Raw genomic sequence first — 16,615 nt, 5'->3', positions numbered from 1 at the left:
CCTGGACAAAACAATTCATATGATCAGATGATCCCTGCCGCCCAAAGATGGAAGGCCAGGGACCAGCCAGTCAGTGTGAGAGAAAGGTGGTAAAATCTTAGTTCTCTCTGGGTAGAGGTTTTGATTGAACATCTGTTTGAAATGCTTCTTGTAGAGCTAAATGAAACAGAGTGAAAGAAAGAGGAGAGCAAGGTGATTTGTTTAAGAAATGCTTATCCAGCCGGGCGCGGTGGCTCACGCCTGTAATCCCAGCACTTTGGGAGGCCGAGGCGGGTGGATCACGAGGTCAAGACATCGAGACCATCCTGGTCAACACGGTGAAACCCCGTCTCTACTAAAAATACAAAAAATTAGCTGGGCATGGTGGCGCGTGCCTGTAATCCCAGTGACTCAGGAGGCTGAGGCAGGAGAATTGCCTGAACCCAGGAGGCGGAGGTTGCGGTGAGCCAAGATCGCGCCATTGCACTCCAGCCTGGGTAACAAGAGCGAAACTCCATCTCAAAAAAAAAAAAAAAAACGAAATGCTTATCCAGTTCTTACTAGGTGAAAGGCACCATTTCAAATGCTTTATAGACATTAATCCATTTAATTATTATAGCCACCCAGTGTGGTAGGTACTATTATTGTCATCACCATTTTATAGAAACTGAGTTACAGGTGGTTTCGGAAACTTGCTCAAGGTCACATAGGCAGTAAGTGGCAGTAGGCTGAGACACCCAGAACTCAGATTTTATTCTATGCTCTTAACACTATGAACATAGAATAAAAGCTATGAGACCCGTTCCTTGCAGGAGCATCCTATAGAAGAACAGGTAAGTCGTAGAGAAACACTACAATCTCAATGATGTCTGTGAATGTGAAATGATACAGTAAGCAAAATGATCCTTATTCATGTTGCTTTCATCAAAGAATTTAGGATACTTCATCCATGTCAAAAGTTTTGAATGAAAGATGCTGCACACATCTGTTTTTGAGTATATAGATCCAAGACACTGTCATCAAGCTAATTTTCCTGAATAACCTGTTGCTGAAAAGAATGAAATCCTAGACTTATTTCCAATTTCTTTTTAATTGTAATTTATGTATTTATTTTGAGACAGGGTCTTTCTCTGTCACCCAGGCTAGAGTGCAATGGCCCAATCGTAGCTCACGGCAGCCTTAACCTTCCCTGCTCAGGCAACCCTCCCACCTCAGCCTCCTGAGTAGCTGGGACTACAGGCATGCACCATCACACCCAGCTAATTTTTGTATTTTTTTGTAGAGACGGGGTTTCACCATGTTGCCCAGGCTGGTCTCACACTCCTGTGTTCAAACAATCCACCCATCTTGCCCTCCCAAAATGCTGGGATTATAGGCTTGAGCCACCCCTGCCCAACCTGGCTTCTGTTTCTTTTGCCTCATTTCTTACTAGAAGCCAGAGGATTTTGCTTATAGAACATCCTCCACTAAACTTGGAGAGATGCAACTCAAGCTGAGTCTCCTGGCCCGTTCTTATCCCTGCAGCAGACCCCTGCCCACACAGCTGAAGGCATTCCTTCCCTCCTTGATCCACTGAGTTAAGAGTTTTATGAAGCACATGAGAACATTTTAGCCCCACTTCTATGGCCATTTCTCTGGGGTACCTGCCTGGTACTTTTTTTCCCCAGACACCCTGTTGTTCTTATGCAAAAGTGACTAGTTCAGCCTGAGCAACCTCAGAGCTAGGTGTGCCCTGAGGGCAGCCACATCCCATTTGCCTGTAGTTGTAACCAGCGACTGACTCTGTTGTTATTGTGAGACTTGGGGAAGTTCTCAGCAGAATGATGATGATGACAGTGATGATAAATAACATTCGATGAGTATTTATTTTGAGTGTACATATAAGCACACAATGAATGACTATAATCCATAAGATACAGCTAAGAGTTCTAAATGTTTCTCATATCATCACAACATTTCTACAGGATAAATACTATTATTATCTCCATTTTACAGGTGAGATAACTGATTCTGAACATGAAGTAACTTGCCCAAGGCCATATAGCCAATAAGTATTAGATCTTGGGCTCAAATTAAGAAGCTTAAATATCAGTTTTAAGATTAGACTGATATCCATAAAAGTATCCACAATATGCCTGTGCATAGTCAATGCCTGCTAAAAAATCTTCTGGGTGATGATTCACTTCAAGAGGTGATGAGCTTTTGCAAGCCTCCTTTCTTCATGCTTTTCCTTCCTTCTTTCTTTCCTTTCTTTCTTTCTCTCTCTCTCTTTCTTTCTTTCTTTTCCTTCCTTCCCTTCCCCTACTTCCCCTTCGCCCTCCCCTTCCCCTCCCTTCCCTTCTTTCTTTCTTTCTCTTTTCTCTCTCTTTCTTTTTTTCTTTCTTTTTCTTTCTTTCTCTCTCTCTTTCTTTCTCTTTTCTTTTCTTTTCTTTTCTTTCTTTCTTTCTCTCTCTCTCTCTCTCTCTCTTTCTCTTTCTTTCTTTCTTTCTTTCTTTCTTTCTTTCTTTCTTTCTTTCTTTCTTTCCTCTCTTTCTTTCTTTCTTTCTTCTTTTTCCAGTTGTCCTGCACCTTCGTTCCATCAGCCTTTATATAGCCAGCCATGTGCCAAACAACAGGCTGTGTCCTGGGCATCCACAGAGGAGCAAGACCCAGTCCAGTCTCAGCAAAGCCAGGCAGGAAAGCAGGATTTCCTGAGAAGTTCTGAGTCTCACTTGCTAGCTGGCCAGGAGAGAGGCTGCTGTTGCCCCAGCCCACATACTCTGCTCCTTGCTTGAGTGCAGGGAGATGCTGCCCCTTGCCATCCAGGCAGGAAAACAAATGTTCCAGTACCGCAACTCCCGTTGTCCTTACAGTCAGCGTCACAGTCACTCAACTATCTTGATATGGGTTTATGTTTCCCCCAACATGATCACCTTTTTAAAAGTAGGAATAAAAAAATCTACATTATGAGCTTAGTAGCTGTGTGATCTTAGTTTTTCTGATTTTTAGTTTTTCTTTAATTCTAAGAAAGAAAGACAGAAAGAAAAGACAAAAGGAAGGAAAGAAGGAAGGAAGGAGATAAGGACGAAGGGAGGGAAGGAAGGAAAGAAAGAAGGAGGGGGAAAGGAAAAGGGAGGGAAGAGAAGGAGGGAGGGAGGGAGGGAAAGATAAGGAGAGAGAAAAAAATGTGCCTTGCTTACTTCACAGAGCTATTACAGGATCGAATAAAGCTATACTGTGGCACAAGAGGACTATTATGTAAATGTGAGGGCTTTAGTATATTCTCAACATGGAATTTGAGACTCTGAGTAATGCTGCCTCACTCATCTTTACCCCTGCACACGTGCTCACATACGTGCTCCCTTGCTTCCATCTGTAACCACACAGCCATGCCTTGCAATTGCCCTGAACTCACCTGCCTTCTTGCCTTTCCTTACACTCTTTCCGCTGCTTGGAATACTCTCTCTCCATCTCTGTCTGTTGACGTGCTACCTTGCTCAAATGCCACCTCCTTTATTCTAAAATAGTATCCCTTTTCTCTTTTTACCATTAAATGTTGTATATTTCTCATAAAATCACACTTAACGCTGGGACTAGAGCTAGTTGTCATCTATATCTTAGGCTTCTCTCCTGAGGTATGCCTTGCGTATATCAGGTATTTAATAAGGTTTTTTGAATCAAATTCTGCTTCCCTTCTCTACGCTCTTCCCTGTCTGCCTCCCACACCCTACACCTACTTAATATATCACTTGGCACATGGCAGGCACCCAGTACATGTGTCCAGGCAGCTCTAGGGCCAGCAAATTCAATGGACAATCTCCATAGGCCAAGGAGAGTTAAGCCTTTCCCCTCAGTTAAGTCAAACATCACAGGGAGGGTATAAACGTTAGTGAACAAAGTGATCATACCCCATTGAGTGGGAAGGAAGAGAACATTTCCCAAAGTGCAGACTGCAGATCAGTGGGCATACCCAGATGATTTTAGGTGACATATAGGTGAACTTTCTTTTTCTAAATTACCTACTTTACATATATTAAAAAGAAATATAATTAGCACATCGAACTTATGCTTTCATGGATATTCTTTAATAAAAGCTCCTGAATTTGAATAAAAATCATTTCAAGGAAAACATACATAAATAACGGTATAGAGTATGGCCAAATGGTGTGATGGGGGTGCTCCGAGTTCCGGAAGCACCAGGACAGGGAAACAGTCCTGGAAGTTATAGAGGTGGAGAAAGGGATAAAGCCGTGCTTGTTCCATGTTCCATGGCTCAGATCTTTTTTTTTCTTTTTTTTAGCTATAAGAGTTTTATTTATTAATATAAGCATTTATAGATCTGTTAATATTACCCATTTTAAAGTCAATTTTATTTTTTTAATTTTGTTAATTTGGAATTTTCATTTTATTTTTTTAATTGCATTTTAGGTTTTGGGGTACATGTAAAGAACATGCCAGATTGTTGCATAGGTACACACATGGCAGTGTGATTTGCTGCCTTCCTCACCTATATCTGGCATTTCTCCCCATGCTATCTCTTCCCACTCCGCACCTCCCACTGTCCCTCCCCTATTTCCCCCCAACAGACCCCAGTGTGTAGTGCTCCCCTCCCTGTGTCCATATGTTCCCATTGTTCAATACCCGCCTATGAGTGAGAACATGCGGTGTTTGATTTTCTGCTCTTGTGTCAGTTTGCTGAGAATGATGGTTTCCAGGTTCATCCATGTCCCTACAAAGGACACGAACTCATCATTTTTGATGGCTGCATAATATTCCATGGTGTAAATTAGTTCCACCATTGTGGAAGATAGTGTGGCGATTCCTTAAGGACCTAGAAATAGAAATTCCATTTGACCCAGCAATGCCATTACTGGGCATATATCCAACGGACTATAAATCATTCTACTATAAGGTCACATGCACACGAATGTTCATTGCAGCACTGTTTACAATAGCAAAGACCTGGAACCAACCCAAATGCCCATCGATGATAGACTGTACAGAGAAAATGTGGCTCAGATCTACTAGTGGCAACCTCAGGTTAGCAGAATTACTTCCAAAGCTGTGCTACTGTGCAAAAACCTTTGTTGAAAAGGCCGAATGCAAATGGAATGCTTTCTCATCACTATTGTTTCTTCACTGGAATGAAGAAATACGCTGGAGAATGTCAGCTCAAACACATCAAGCCTCACAGCCTAGGCACCAGGTTTCCTAACAGCCAGTGGAGTTTTACACCTTTTCCCAGGACTTGCAGATACAAAGGACCCAGATATGGATTTACTTTTCCTTTTTCCTGCAAAGCACAACACTTTACAAAAAAGAAAAACACTTCAAAGGCAGTCCTTTTCTCGCATACATTTCATTCAAGACCCACATTCATCTTCCTTATCCAATTACAGGATCAAAGCAGGAGTGTTTGGCCTACTTTGGGGGTTTAAAGACATCCAGGGAAAAACTAAGAGCATTTTAAACTACCTTTTTAAACGCCACAGGTCTTCCTGTAGGAGAATTGGAGTTGGCTCCCCCTGCTCTCTCTTAAGTCATCTCTGGATACAAAAAGTCAGGTTGGAGAACTAACATGCTCTCATCATTGGCACCATAAAAGGTTCCGTTACATCTCTGTAAAACCCAGCCTAATCTCAGTCAGTGTGTCAGGTGTACTTTTGCTCTCTACACTGCTGCTTTTGGAGCTCCTTCCAAAACCCACTGCTAAACTCTTGATTTTTCCTGATTAGTTTTTAAAATTTTGCATTAAAATCTGCGAAAACAATCTGAAATGTCATTTCATTAGTCTCCCTGAAGCTAGTGGATCTAGCACATATGTTCATTTTAATGCTCAATACGGAATTCAAATTTCCTAAAATAGGACAGGTCTTATCCTTCATATTCACACTCTGGGATTTGAGGCTCTGGTTTTTTTAAAAAATAGCATCTATGACATCCTCAAAAATATTTAAGTGAACAGACTCCCTATTGGTGGATTGATTTTTCTCTATGGAAATAAATCTGTTGGCAGCGGCTAGAATTGGGGTATAAAAGATGACCTCGGGCAGCTGCTGCCATTTGTTTCAGTGGGAAAATGAGGGTTTTGTCTCTCCCTGGGGGTTAATATTGTGATGTTCTGAACACCATCAATGCTCTGTTTCTGAAGGGTTACACTGGAGAGGAGGAATGCTTTGTGGTTTATGACAAGATCACGGCAGAATATTTTGTGCACGCTGTGATTTGTATCACCCATTTGTGCACAGGCCATAAAAGTGCACTTTTTATCAGGAACATTTGTGAATATATAACAGCACTGAAGACATATGGCCACTAAATAATTCACAGTTATCTGTCTTCTCAGCAGATTCCTTATACACCTACCATGTTTTAATGTCTAGTTTGCTCAGAAACAATATTCTTTAAGACCCCTCCAATATAAAAATGTTTACTGACTGGCAGCAATATATGATCCCATGGGAAGGGGCTATAAGGAAAGGGGAAAATGTCTGCATTTGCCATGTCTTCTCTTCTGTGTCTGTTTTCCCCTAACCCTTCCAACCAGCACTCGACATTACAGGTAAAGATAACTCTCCCCAAAGTGGGTGCAAAATCCTATCTGGGCTATGAGATGAAAGTCACTAACTAACCTCCACCCTCTTCTCTTTTCAGTTCTATATCCATTTACAGTCCCAAGGAGAATCCAAATGCATTTGATGCCGCAGCATTCTTCCAGTCTGTGGGGAATTTCCTGGGAATCTTCGCTGGCTCATTTGCAATGGGGTCTGCGTATGCCGTTGTCACAGCACTGATATCCTTTGTATGTGGAAAGCTGGGACTGTCAAGAACAGTCAGTATCCATGGAATGCTTCTGATGACGGACAACCTCCAAGCCCCTAAGTGGCTGGATAGTCTGGTCCAAGTTTAATACGGCACCACTTGGTTCTGAGTCATTCCTGGAAGCATAGGTTGGTACCAGCAGCAGAGGGGCCCAAGCTCTCTTCCTGTCCAAGGTCATTTCTAATGCTGTTGACACTATCTGATCCTAGGACATCAACTGCCTTAAATAAATACCACCTAGGAAAACTAGTGAACAGGAGGCATCAGGATTGGCCTTACTAGGGTCAAGAGGAAGAATTGAAGATCCAGAGTCAAGAACAAGACAGTTGACAAAGGGTGATAAATTGGGTATGATCTGCCTCTTTTTCAGGCTTATTCACTCACTAGCTTATAGGGTAGCCCAAGCCAGAGGCCACTGTGGGTTTAAACAAGCATCCACAGCTACTTTATATAAGGGAACCTGCAAGCAATGCTGAAATGATATGCATGCCATACCTGAGCAATCATGCCATTTGATTCCTTTTTGTTGTTATTAGAAAGCTGGGATGATGGGTAGAGTTTCTAGAGAATCTGAGCCAAGGAAAGAAGCTGGTCTGGTGGGCTGTTTACTTAGAAAATTCAGATAGGGCAACAGTAAGTCAGAGTAGAGGACTAAGGCCAGAAGGCCAATGCCAAGTATAAGGGCCGGGTGGAGCCATAGAAGAGAGGCAGAACAGAAGATCTAGAACCAAAGACATCAGGGGAAGGAGAAGGAAGAAGTCTGCCAGAGGTGTGAAGGCCCCAGGCAAAGAGAGGGCAAAATATTAGGGGCCTTTCCTATGAGGTCTCGCCCAGACATTCACTGAGCAGCTGCTGAAAAGCTTGATTCCACTGAGACTATCTAAGAAGGGTCGGGAGATGTGTAAAACAAGATCCCTGCCCTTAGTGAGTGACAGGCTTGGAAAGATGAGCTCTCCATTGAGCGGGATAGAAAGTGAATGCCAGAGCCACATGGAAGTTATCACACTGTAAACACTCAAACTGGGACAAGGCCATTGTGTCTGCAATAGAATAATACCCTTGGCCAACCTTATGATTCTGGAAAATAATTGGAAAAGCAGTATATATAAGCAGAGTGGGCTTTGGGCACAGCCTGGAATATAGGATAAGGGCAAAGGCTGAGCAGTTGGTGATTCAGGAGGCGAAGACTAGCATTCACTGAGATATGGCAGTGGGACCGATGTGGCATCTGGAAGACATGCCTGGGAGGACATGGGCTTCAGCTGGTGAGAAATGGAGGATGAGGGGACATGGTGGGATGGACCCAGCTTGTGGAGTATCTTGAAGTGGTATTTCAAAGAGCATGAGCCTCTTTCTCTAGTCCACAATTAGCTGCCGAAGGTTTCTGCTCAGGAGAGTGACAGGCTGACAATCCTGTTTTTAAAATGTAGATGAGGAACTGGCACGAAGGATCAATCAGAGGACGGGGATTAGAACCAAGGGAAACTGTGATGACGAACTATGAGGGAAGCATGAGGAAGCGGACTGATGTTTAGAAGAAAAAAATCTCTGTGACTTAATGATTGCCTGGTTATTAGAGATAACGAAAAGGAGACAAAGTCTACTCCAGAGTTTCATCCTGGGAACCTTGCAGAATGGCCTTTACATGGACAGAAATAAAGACAGTCAGAAGAGGCAGTGCTGGTTTCCGACAAGAAAAAACGACCTCCGCAGTACCTATGCTGTGGCAAGCCCCCTACGACGTGTTTTTCGTGTAGTGTCTCATCTAAGCTTCACAATGAACCTATCACCAGATGCTATTTTTATTGGATGTGAAGCTTAGAAAGGGTAAGCTGTTGCCCAAGGTCATGCAGCCAGCAAGTGAACCCAGAGAGAGAGAATCAAGAGGCCGACCACGCTCTGCTCACCGCTCCCTGTTGCCTCTTAATTCTTAGTTGGAACTATGTGGATGCCAGGTGTTGTTTAGAATAGAGTGATAGCAACAAAGATAGGCATATTTCATGAGCGTTTACCATGTGGCAGAGCCTTTCTCTGCTTCTCTTCATTTGAATCAACCCTGTAAAACAAGTTATTATCCTCCTCACCTTACACCTGAGGAAACTGAGGCTCAAGGAGGCTACGATACGTTAGCTCACTCTGGATCACGTGTCGGTAATAGTGAGTATGGTAATAACCATATCCTCTAAAATTTATTGAAAACTTTACTATGTGCTAGCCATTGCGCTAAGTGTTTTGCATGGGTTATCTCAGATAGCTTTTACAAGAGCTCTGGAAGGTAGATACTGTTCCTATCTCAATTTTCAGCGAGGAAACTCAGACAATTAAACAACTTGGCTAAGGACAAACAACTAGGACATTTTGGGACCAGGATTCAAACGCAGGCTTCTTGGTTCTGGAGGCTACACTAAGTGGAGAAACTGAAATCAGAATTCTCTGCCTGATGTGAGGGGAAGGCGTAACATGTGAACAGGTTGATAAAGGAAGAAAAAAATTTCTGGTGATTGGAAGTCTGGCATAAGATTGGATCAGATCTGGCAAAAAAGGGTGTAGAGATGAAAGAAATGGGGCTCAGTAAGTGGTGGCACTGACCATGGAGCATCTGGTGGTCTTTAACGGGCTCTATAAACACACGCTGGGAAGGAGGCAAGTGCTTAAAACGGCTGTCCTCTTCGTCTTCCTAACCCCATACCTCCTTCATTCTGAGGCAGTCTCCTCGGGTTGTAGGCTCCTGGGCTCTGCAGTTAGGGACTGACCCAGAGCTGAACTACTTTCTGAAGGAGACTGAAAGAAAACAAGCTCAATGGCTGATTGCTATTCTGTGACCAACTGAACATTCTCTTTAAAAAAACTAGAAGAGGGAATTCTCACTGGAAACAAAAACAAGATTCCCTCTAAGTAACAAAAGGGAATCTTGTAAAAGGAACTCAGGCTAGCGCATTCTTTACACCAGATAAAAAAAATTGCTTCCAGGTCCTTACTGATTCTATTTCCCAAAAAGATGTTTTACCAAAAAAACAAAAAATTAATTTAGACCACAGTAGTAGAAAAGTTGCCTATCACTTGTTACATGCCAGGCACTGTTCTGAGTACTTAACATAGACTAACTAGTTTATACACCTCTGAGGTAGGTTGCATTGTTATTCCTGTTTTCAGACAGGAAAACTGAGGCACCCAGTAATCAAGAGATGTGTCCAAGTGAATACTGTGAATTTGAATGAATCCAGGTAGAGTTGGCTTCCAGACACTACACTCCCAACCAGGATATTATTCTGCCTTTGTGCCTTCTAAAACTTTACAGAACATGTTTAACGTACTTCATCACGTTTTACTCTCCTCGTGTAGGAACAGGTATTATTCTCATTGTCAATTCACGTATAATAGAAATGAGGCTCAGAGAGGTTAATATACTTCTGAGAAATCACACAGCCAGTGACTGGCAGAGTTAAGAATCAGAATAAAATGTTCCATTCCAGAGTTAACGCTTTTGCTTCCCTGCCCCCCTGCTAAACATCTCTTAATGTGAAATTTTCTCTAGATTTTGTTCTAGCAATATAAAAATGCAACATAATCACATCTCTTTATTTGTCAGGGCATTTTGTGCCCAATATTGCAGGGTTACCCTTTCCCATTGATCACATACTCCTAATCATCTCCCCATAATCCATTCTCTGTCCAACTGGGATCATTATTCCTTTGTTCTATTTGTAATTTATAGACTATTAACCAAGTGTCATCCTTGTCAAAATGAACCATTGCCTGGTAAAGGGCATATTGTCTGACCCAGAAAGAATATACCTCCTTCTCCATCTGCTTATACCAAGAAGGCATGGGCAGCTCCCCTGTCACTGAGTGTAACTTCTGATCCTACTTCCATTCCCAGCAGAGAAGACTACCAGGTGGTCTGCCCACAGCCTGCACTCCCCAGGGAGCGGCACTCCTTGGTGCTGACATACTTGCAGCATCTCATTTCCCCCATGCTCTCCTCGGCTTTGTTTTTGCATGCCTGCTACACCTCTCCTGAGGGGTACCTCCCAAGGGATGAGGCTAAGCCCACAGTTGGCTGAATTTAGAGTCTCAGTAAGACAGCTTTTAAATCTGAACACAGGTCTGAATTTTTACAGGCATGGTCAGTCCCCGCGGAAGCACGAACTCATGCTAGCCTTCAAAGTAGGTCCCAGTGAGAATTACCGCCTTCCAGTCAGGTCTGAAGATCAGTTCTTTTACTCTGCGGTGGAACTATCATCACCAGATCAGTTTTTATTCTCAGCCAAGAAGGAGAGGTAGCTGTAAAAGCTGTTGTTTCCCTTAACTTGTCTCTCTCACTTGACCAAATTTACCAAGCTGTGCGACTTCCCAATGCTGGAGACCGGTCTGTTTTTCCTGCTTTCTTGGAGCGCCTTCCTGTCTGCCGAGGCTGCCGGCCTCACAGGTCAGTGTTTCATGCTGCACGGCCAACTGGATGTGTGACTATGTGTGTGGCTCCGGTGTGTGCCTCTCCCTGACCAAGCAGGAGGTGAAATGCAGTCTCTCTGAAATAGTGCATGTGAATGGTTTCGGTCAGAATCAGCCTCTCTTGGGTACCCCAGAGAGAAAAAAAATAATGGTAATTCGTCCATTTTGTAAAAAATAGCTTAATGGAACATCTCCTAAATGCTTTCCTCTTTTCTCCTGGCTGGGCAGGAGGCATGCTGAAGAGACTGACTTATAGTGATGGATGACTTTTCAAATGGAAGTCTTCATTCAGAGTGTGAAAGGATACCCACAACTGCTTTGTAGAGAAGAGCGGTGGCTTCCACTGGCTTTTAACAGCAGGTTCCAATGTGAGCTGGCTCTCTAGGGTGCGCATATCTCCACACACATCAGTGTTTGAGAACTTCACATACGTTCCACAGCAGGCTGGAAAACAAATAGCAAATGTGGTGGCTCTACAGTTTAATGTCTCTCACCACAGAAAGTCTATAGAGAGAGTCCTCTGAGGTGGAACAGTTGATAGGTAGGACAGTTTGTTACACCCAAGGGCTGCAGATCCCGGGATCTGGACTGAGCAATTAGTGCCTCTCTGCAACCATGAGGGTTTGCACGTGGGTTGCTGCAATTTGGGTGCTTTTCCATGCAGAAGAATCTCTGTGGCTTCCAGCAAAATGTTAACACGATTTCTCTCCTCGAGCTCCGTTCCCTACTTCTCCGGTGTTTCGATCCTGGCTCTCTTTCTGTTCATTTTATCTGACATTCAAGTGGTGAGAATCCTTCCTAACTGATAGCAAAGTATACCTCCCTGGGTGTTTGCATTTTAATAGGTGATGCTTTAAGTCTAAATAATAAATAATAATAAAAGCTGACATATATTGAGGGTGTACCATGAGCCAGGTGCTGGCTAGCTTCCTTTCATGGATGATTTCATCAATCTGTAGAAAAATTGAAAAGTAAAAGACTATGCCCAGCTTACTCAGCCAACAGTAAGTGGTGGAGATGAGATTTAAAACTAGGATATTCAATTTTAGAGCCTGGGTTCTGGGGAACCAAGCATTTCTACCTTAAATGAAACTCCATCTGTGGAATATGAAGCAGATGGTAGGTAGGAAGGTTGGTAGGAAGGTTGTACTTAGGGCCCCAGGCACCTGTACGGCTCAGTTGCTCCTTGGCTAGTCTTGGTTCTCCTGTGAATGCTGTGGCAAATCTTTTTAGTAGTGATAACCTATTGCTTTAATCAGCTGGCCCAACTTACTGCAGAGCCACACAGGCCAAGCTATTCCCATGGGCTTCAAGGGTGTCTGTTGCCAATACAGAAAGCCATCCACCAGTTATGATACTATAATCAAGACTGCATTACTGGATTCCACCCTATCAGACCTTTGCATCTAAGTTATTTCAATACAAAGTCTGTTATTTTAGTGCATTGCCACTTTATTAAGGAGTTAGCTGGAAAGCTTATGCATTTCAGGAAAAAAAAGTCATGTTCCTTCAGTGAAATAATGTAGGCAAATCATTTACATCATAGTCATTCAAAAAACATTAGTTCGCTTTCTTCCCACGTTCTGTATTCTATTCAAGTTTAACTTATAGAATGATCTAAGTAATATTGACAATAAGAAGAAATATTTGACCTTCTAGAAAGGTAAAAAAGTATCTTAACTCACCTAATATTTTTTAATCTACTATTGGATGTTATAATGAACAGACACACACACACACACACACACCCCATCACCTAAGAATTGGCAATTTGTGTGAAAATTGCCTATTTCCTTGTCCTTTTCAGCAAGATCTTGTTCTGTTAACTATATTAAAGGCTAACATCCACGGGAAACTGAATAAATTGCTAGTTTACTTGATCCTTGCTCTTTCACACCCTTTCAACCTGATATCCTTACTGAGCTGCCGCACAGACCACCTTCTAAGGAGCCAGCATCATGGGATGGGTGAATATAGGTATGAGCCTCAGTATCAGAAAGACCCAAGTGTCCATGGCTGCATCCAGCTACAGACTCACTCCAGAGGAGTACACTAGATTAAGGTGATGTGCCTAACAGACATTTGCTACAAACCAAACTCTAGGTGTGAGCATTTTCTATTGCCAAAGACCAAGCCTGCTTAGTCCAAATTACTTATGTGTTTGTTTATTATTTAATCCTTGCCTATTTCCAAATTGGATTTGTGACAACTCATAACATAAGCTATGTGCATCACAGGACCATTTAGTTGAGGGTAAACACTCAAGGGCTCTGGGACAGAATTTTTCTGCAAAATTAGGCAGCTGTTCATTGCTGTGGTTTGGCAATAAATATAGCTCTGAGCTTTCTAGCAGTCAAAGCCAAAAGGGAAACATGATGAGTTATATAGGAACAATACAGCATTATTTTTTTTTAAGTCATGCTTATTTATTAAAATGGGCAAACTTTTTTTCCATACTAAAATTTTAGGAGAATTTATCACATGCATCTGTATGTAAGAGACTTTGAACACCAGAATGGACAAATATAATGTATTTAATAATTTTAGTGAAGATAAATGTTCATTCTTCATATGGTCATTTCTCATATCAGCTTTCAATAAAATCTGAGGGTGTGGCATCAAACTATAACTTTCTAATTATAGAAAGAAATGTATAGAAATATAACTTTCTAATTATTCCATGTAATAATAAAATCCTTTTAGTTCAAATGCATAGGCAAACTAATATGAAACAGAGCTAAAATCTGGAAAACTTTTAAAAAATGATTTCTGAATGAATAGACAATGAATGCAATAAACTAAAATGAAATGAGCTATTAAATAGTTTATGAGTAACTACAGAGGTAACCAGCAATCGTGGGGCCTCGTATGGGTTCACTAACAACAGTTAATGTAGCTTCTAGAGATGGTATTAACATGCAGTGATTTCTCAGCAGAATTCCCCGAGCCCTGACCTTTCAAAGTGGGCCCTCAAGGACATTTGCCTAGTGAGCAGGGCTCTCAGCCACCTACCCGCACTTCACCCCTTTTACTGGTTTCAGAAATTGGGATTTCACATACAATTCTATTTGAAAAAAAGCCCTGCTACTTTAAACAAAGTACATCTGTTTTTAAATATATTTCAATTTTTTCTTACACCCAAGGTAATATATATTCGCTGTAGAAAATTTAGAAAATGCAGATTTACAGAAGGAAATAAATTTGCAATCACTTATATTCTTACTGCATATTAATAACAATCGCTAATATTTGGCTGTGTCTAGCTAACTATATATATATATATACATATATATATATATATATATATATAAATTATACACACACATATGCACTTAAAAATGTCTACCTAAATATACTCATGAATACATATAGGTATATGTTTTTTATTTTTAAGTAACTTGCTTTTTTCATTAAACAATTTATAGTGAAAAAAGTGCCATGAATGGAGCATTAAAAAATTTATAGTGAATTTTTTGAGACATTAAATACTACATCATAAGAATTTGCCATAATTTATTGTAACAGCCTTTTGATTGTTTATAAGGTTTAATATTATTACTATTACTGCAATGATAATCCTTATAGCTACAGATAAGAATTTTTATTTATATAACTGTCTACAAATAAAATGTCTGATTTAAAAGCTCTAAAATTTAAATTTTTGAAGAAATTTGTCTAAATTGTCTCTTAGAAAATTTGTATCCCTTTGTACTTCCACCAACAATGTGAAAGCAAGCCCATTCACTCACATCTTCACCAGCCCAAATCTTACTAATCACTACTAATTTGATAATCAAGTTCTATTTTCTTCTGGTTTACATTTATTATATTTTTATGAAGAAAAGCTTTTTAAATTGCATGTCATTGGCTGTTTGTATTTCTTCTTTGGTGAGCTACCAGTTTATGCCCTTTGTTACTTTTTTCTTGTTGAGATGCTTATCTTTGTCACATTGCAGTTTAGCTACTCTATCTATTGAGAAAATTGGCTAGGACCAATGACTCATTGACTCATTTCTATAATCCCAGCACTTCGGGCAGCCAAGCAGGGAGGATTGCTTGAGCCCAGGAGTTCCAGACCACATTGGACAACATAGTGATAGTGATACCCTGTTTATACAAAAAAAAAAAAAAAGAGAGAGAGAGAGAGAGAGAAATTATCCGAGCATGGTAGCATACACTGTAGTCCTAGCTACCAGGGAGGCTGAGGCAGGAGGATTGCTTGAGCTCAGGAGTTCAGGACTACAGTGAGCTGTCACATGACTGCATTCTAGCCTGGGCAACAAAGAGATACCCTGTCTCTAAAAAAACAATAAAAGAAAATTAACCTTTTAACTGTCACATAGGCTATAAATTTTCTCCAATTTATACTTTACCTTTTAGCTATGTTCTGTTTTGTTTGTTTGGGTAAAGGAAAAGTGTTGACCTGGGCATTTTTAAGTTTCATGTGGTTAATTTTATTGCCTTCTTAGAAAACCCAAGTAAATGATATGTCCACAAACTTAGCAGCCTAAAAAATAAAAGAAAAAACATATAGAAAACCCAAGTGTTTCTTAATGATAATGTATAATTTCTTTTAAAAGTTGTCTGGTTTTGTTTTTGCATCAGAAACCAACTGGAATTTGTTTTGATATGAGGTGTGGGGTATAGTATCAATTTGATTTTCCTCCCAGATGATAAGTCACTTGTTTTAATACCCACCAACTTTTACCTATTTAAAATGTCTGTGCATGTGTACACATATGCATGTGTATGTGTATCTATGTGTTCTGGGCTTTCCATTGTTCCACTCAATGTTTGATCTTCACTGTGTCAATTATTTTAGCTTCACGGTTTATTTTAATATCTCGTAGGTCAATCTTTCACTCCTCTTCCCCATGTTCAAAAGCTCCTTTGCTATACTCATGTATTTATTATTCCTGATGGACTTGAAAATAACAGGTTCTAAACAGAAAATAATTTTTGAAATATAATTGGGGTACATTAAATTTTTAGATTAATTCGAAGAGAAATGGCATTTTTATAACATCAAGTCTTCCCACCCAGGAATATGTTATGACTCTCCATCTATTTGAGTCTTATTTTATGGCTCTCAGTAAATTTTTATAGTTGTCTTCTTATTAGATCTACACATTTCTTGTTAAGTATCTTTTTAGCTACTTTATATTTTGGGGTATTACAGTAAATGGGAACTTCTTCCTTTATAGTTTCAAACCGGTTATTGTTTGTATATGTGCATCTAGATGGCACTGAGCTATTTGATTTACTCTCTGTAGCTCTAAAGCACAAAATGAGAGCTAATGAAGAATTAGGATTAATGGCAGAAGTTAGACAGATTCCAGAGGGCCTTATCAGCACCAAAAGAATGACTGAAGCATCCAAGGCA

At 40.8% G+C, this 16,615-nt stretch overlaps 1 protein-coding gene across 2 annotated transcripts in view; it reads left to right on the top strand.

Annotated features, from left to right (window-relative positions):
• SLC9A9 (solute carrier family 9 member A9) overlaps nt 1-16,615 on the top strand; it is a 590,634-nt gene that overhangs the window by 267,186 nt on the left and 306,833 nt on the right. For both annotated transcript variants that reach the window (XM_017523772.2, XM_037736839.1), the window contains exons 7-8: nt 6,613-6,751; nt 11,104-11,209. In XM_017523772.2, coding sequence (XP_017379261.1) covers nt 6,613-6,751; nt 11,104-11,209 — 245 coding nt within the window. The remainder of the gene's footprint in view (nt 1-6,612; nt 6,752-11,103; nt 11,210-16,615) is intronic.

This window comes from Cebus imitator, unplaced genomic scaffold (genome assembly GCF_001604975.1).
Source record: "Cebus imitator isolate Cc_AM_T3 unplaced genomic scaffold, Cebus_imitator-1.0 Scaffold30, whole genome shotgun sequence".
NCBI classification, from domain to species: Eukaryota; Metazoa; Chordata; class Mammalia; order Primates; family Cebidae; genus Cebus; species Cebus imitator.
Note: the sequence above shows the minus strand (reverse complement) of the source record. Positions and strands in the feature narration are given on the sequence as shown.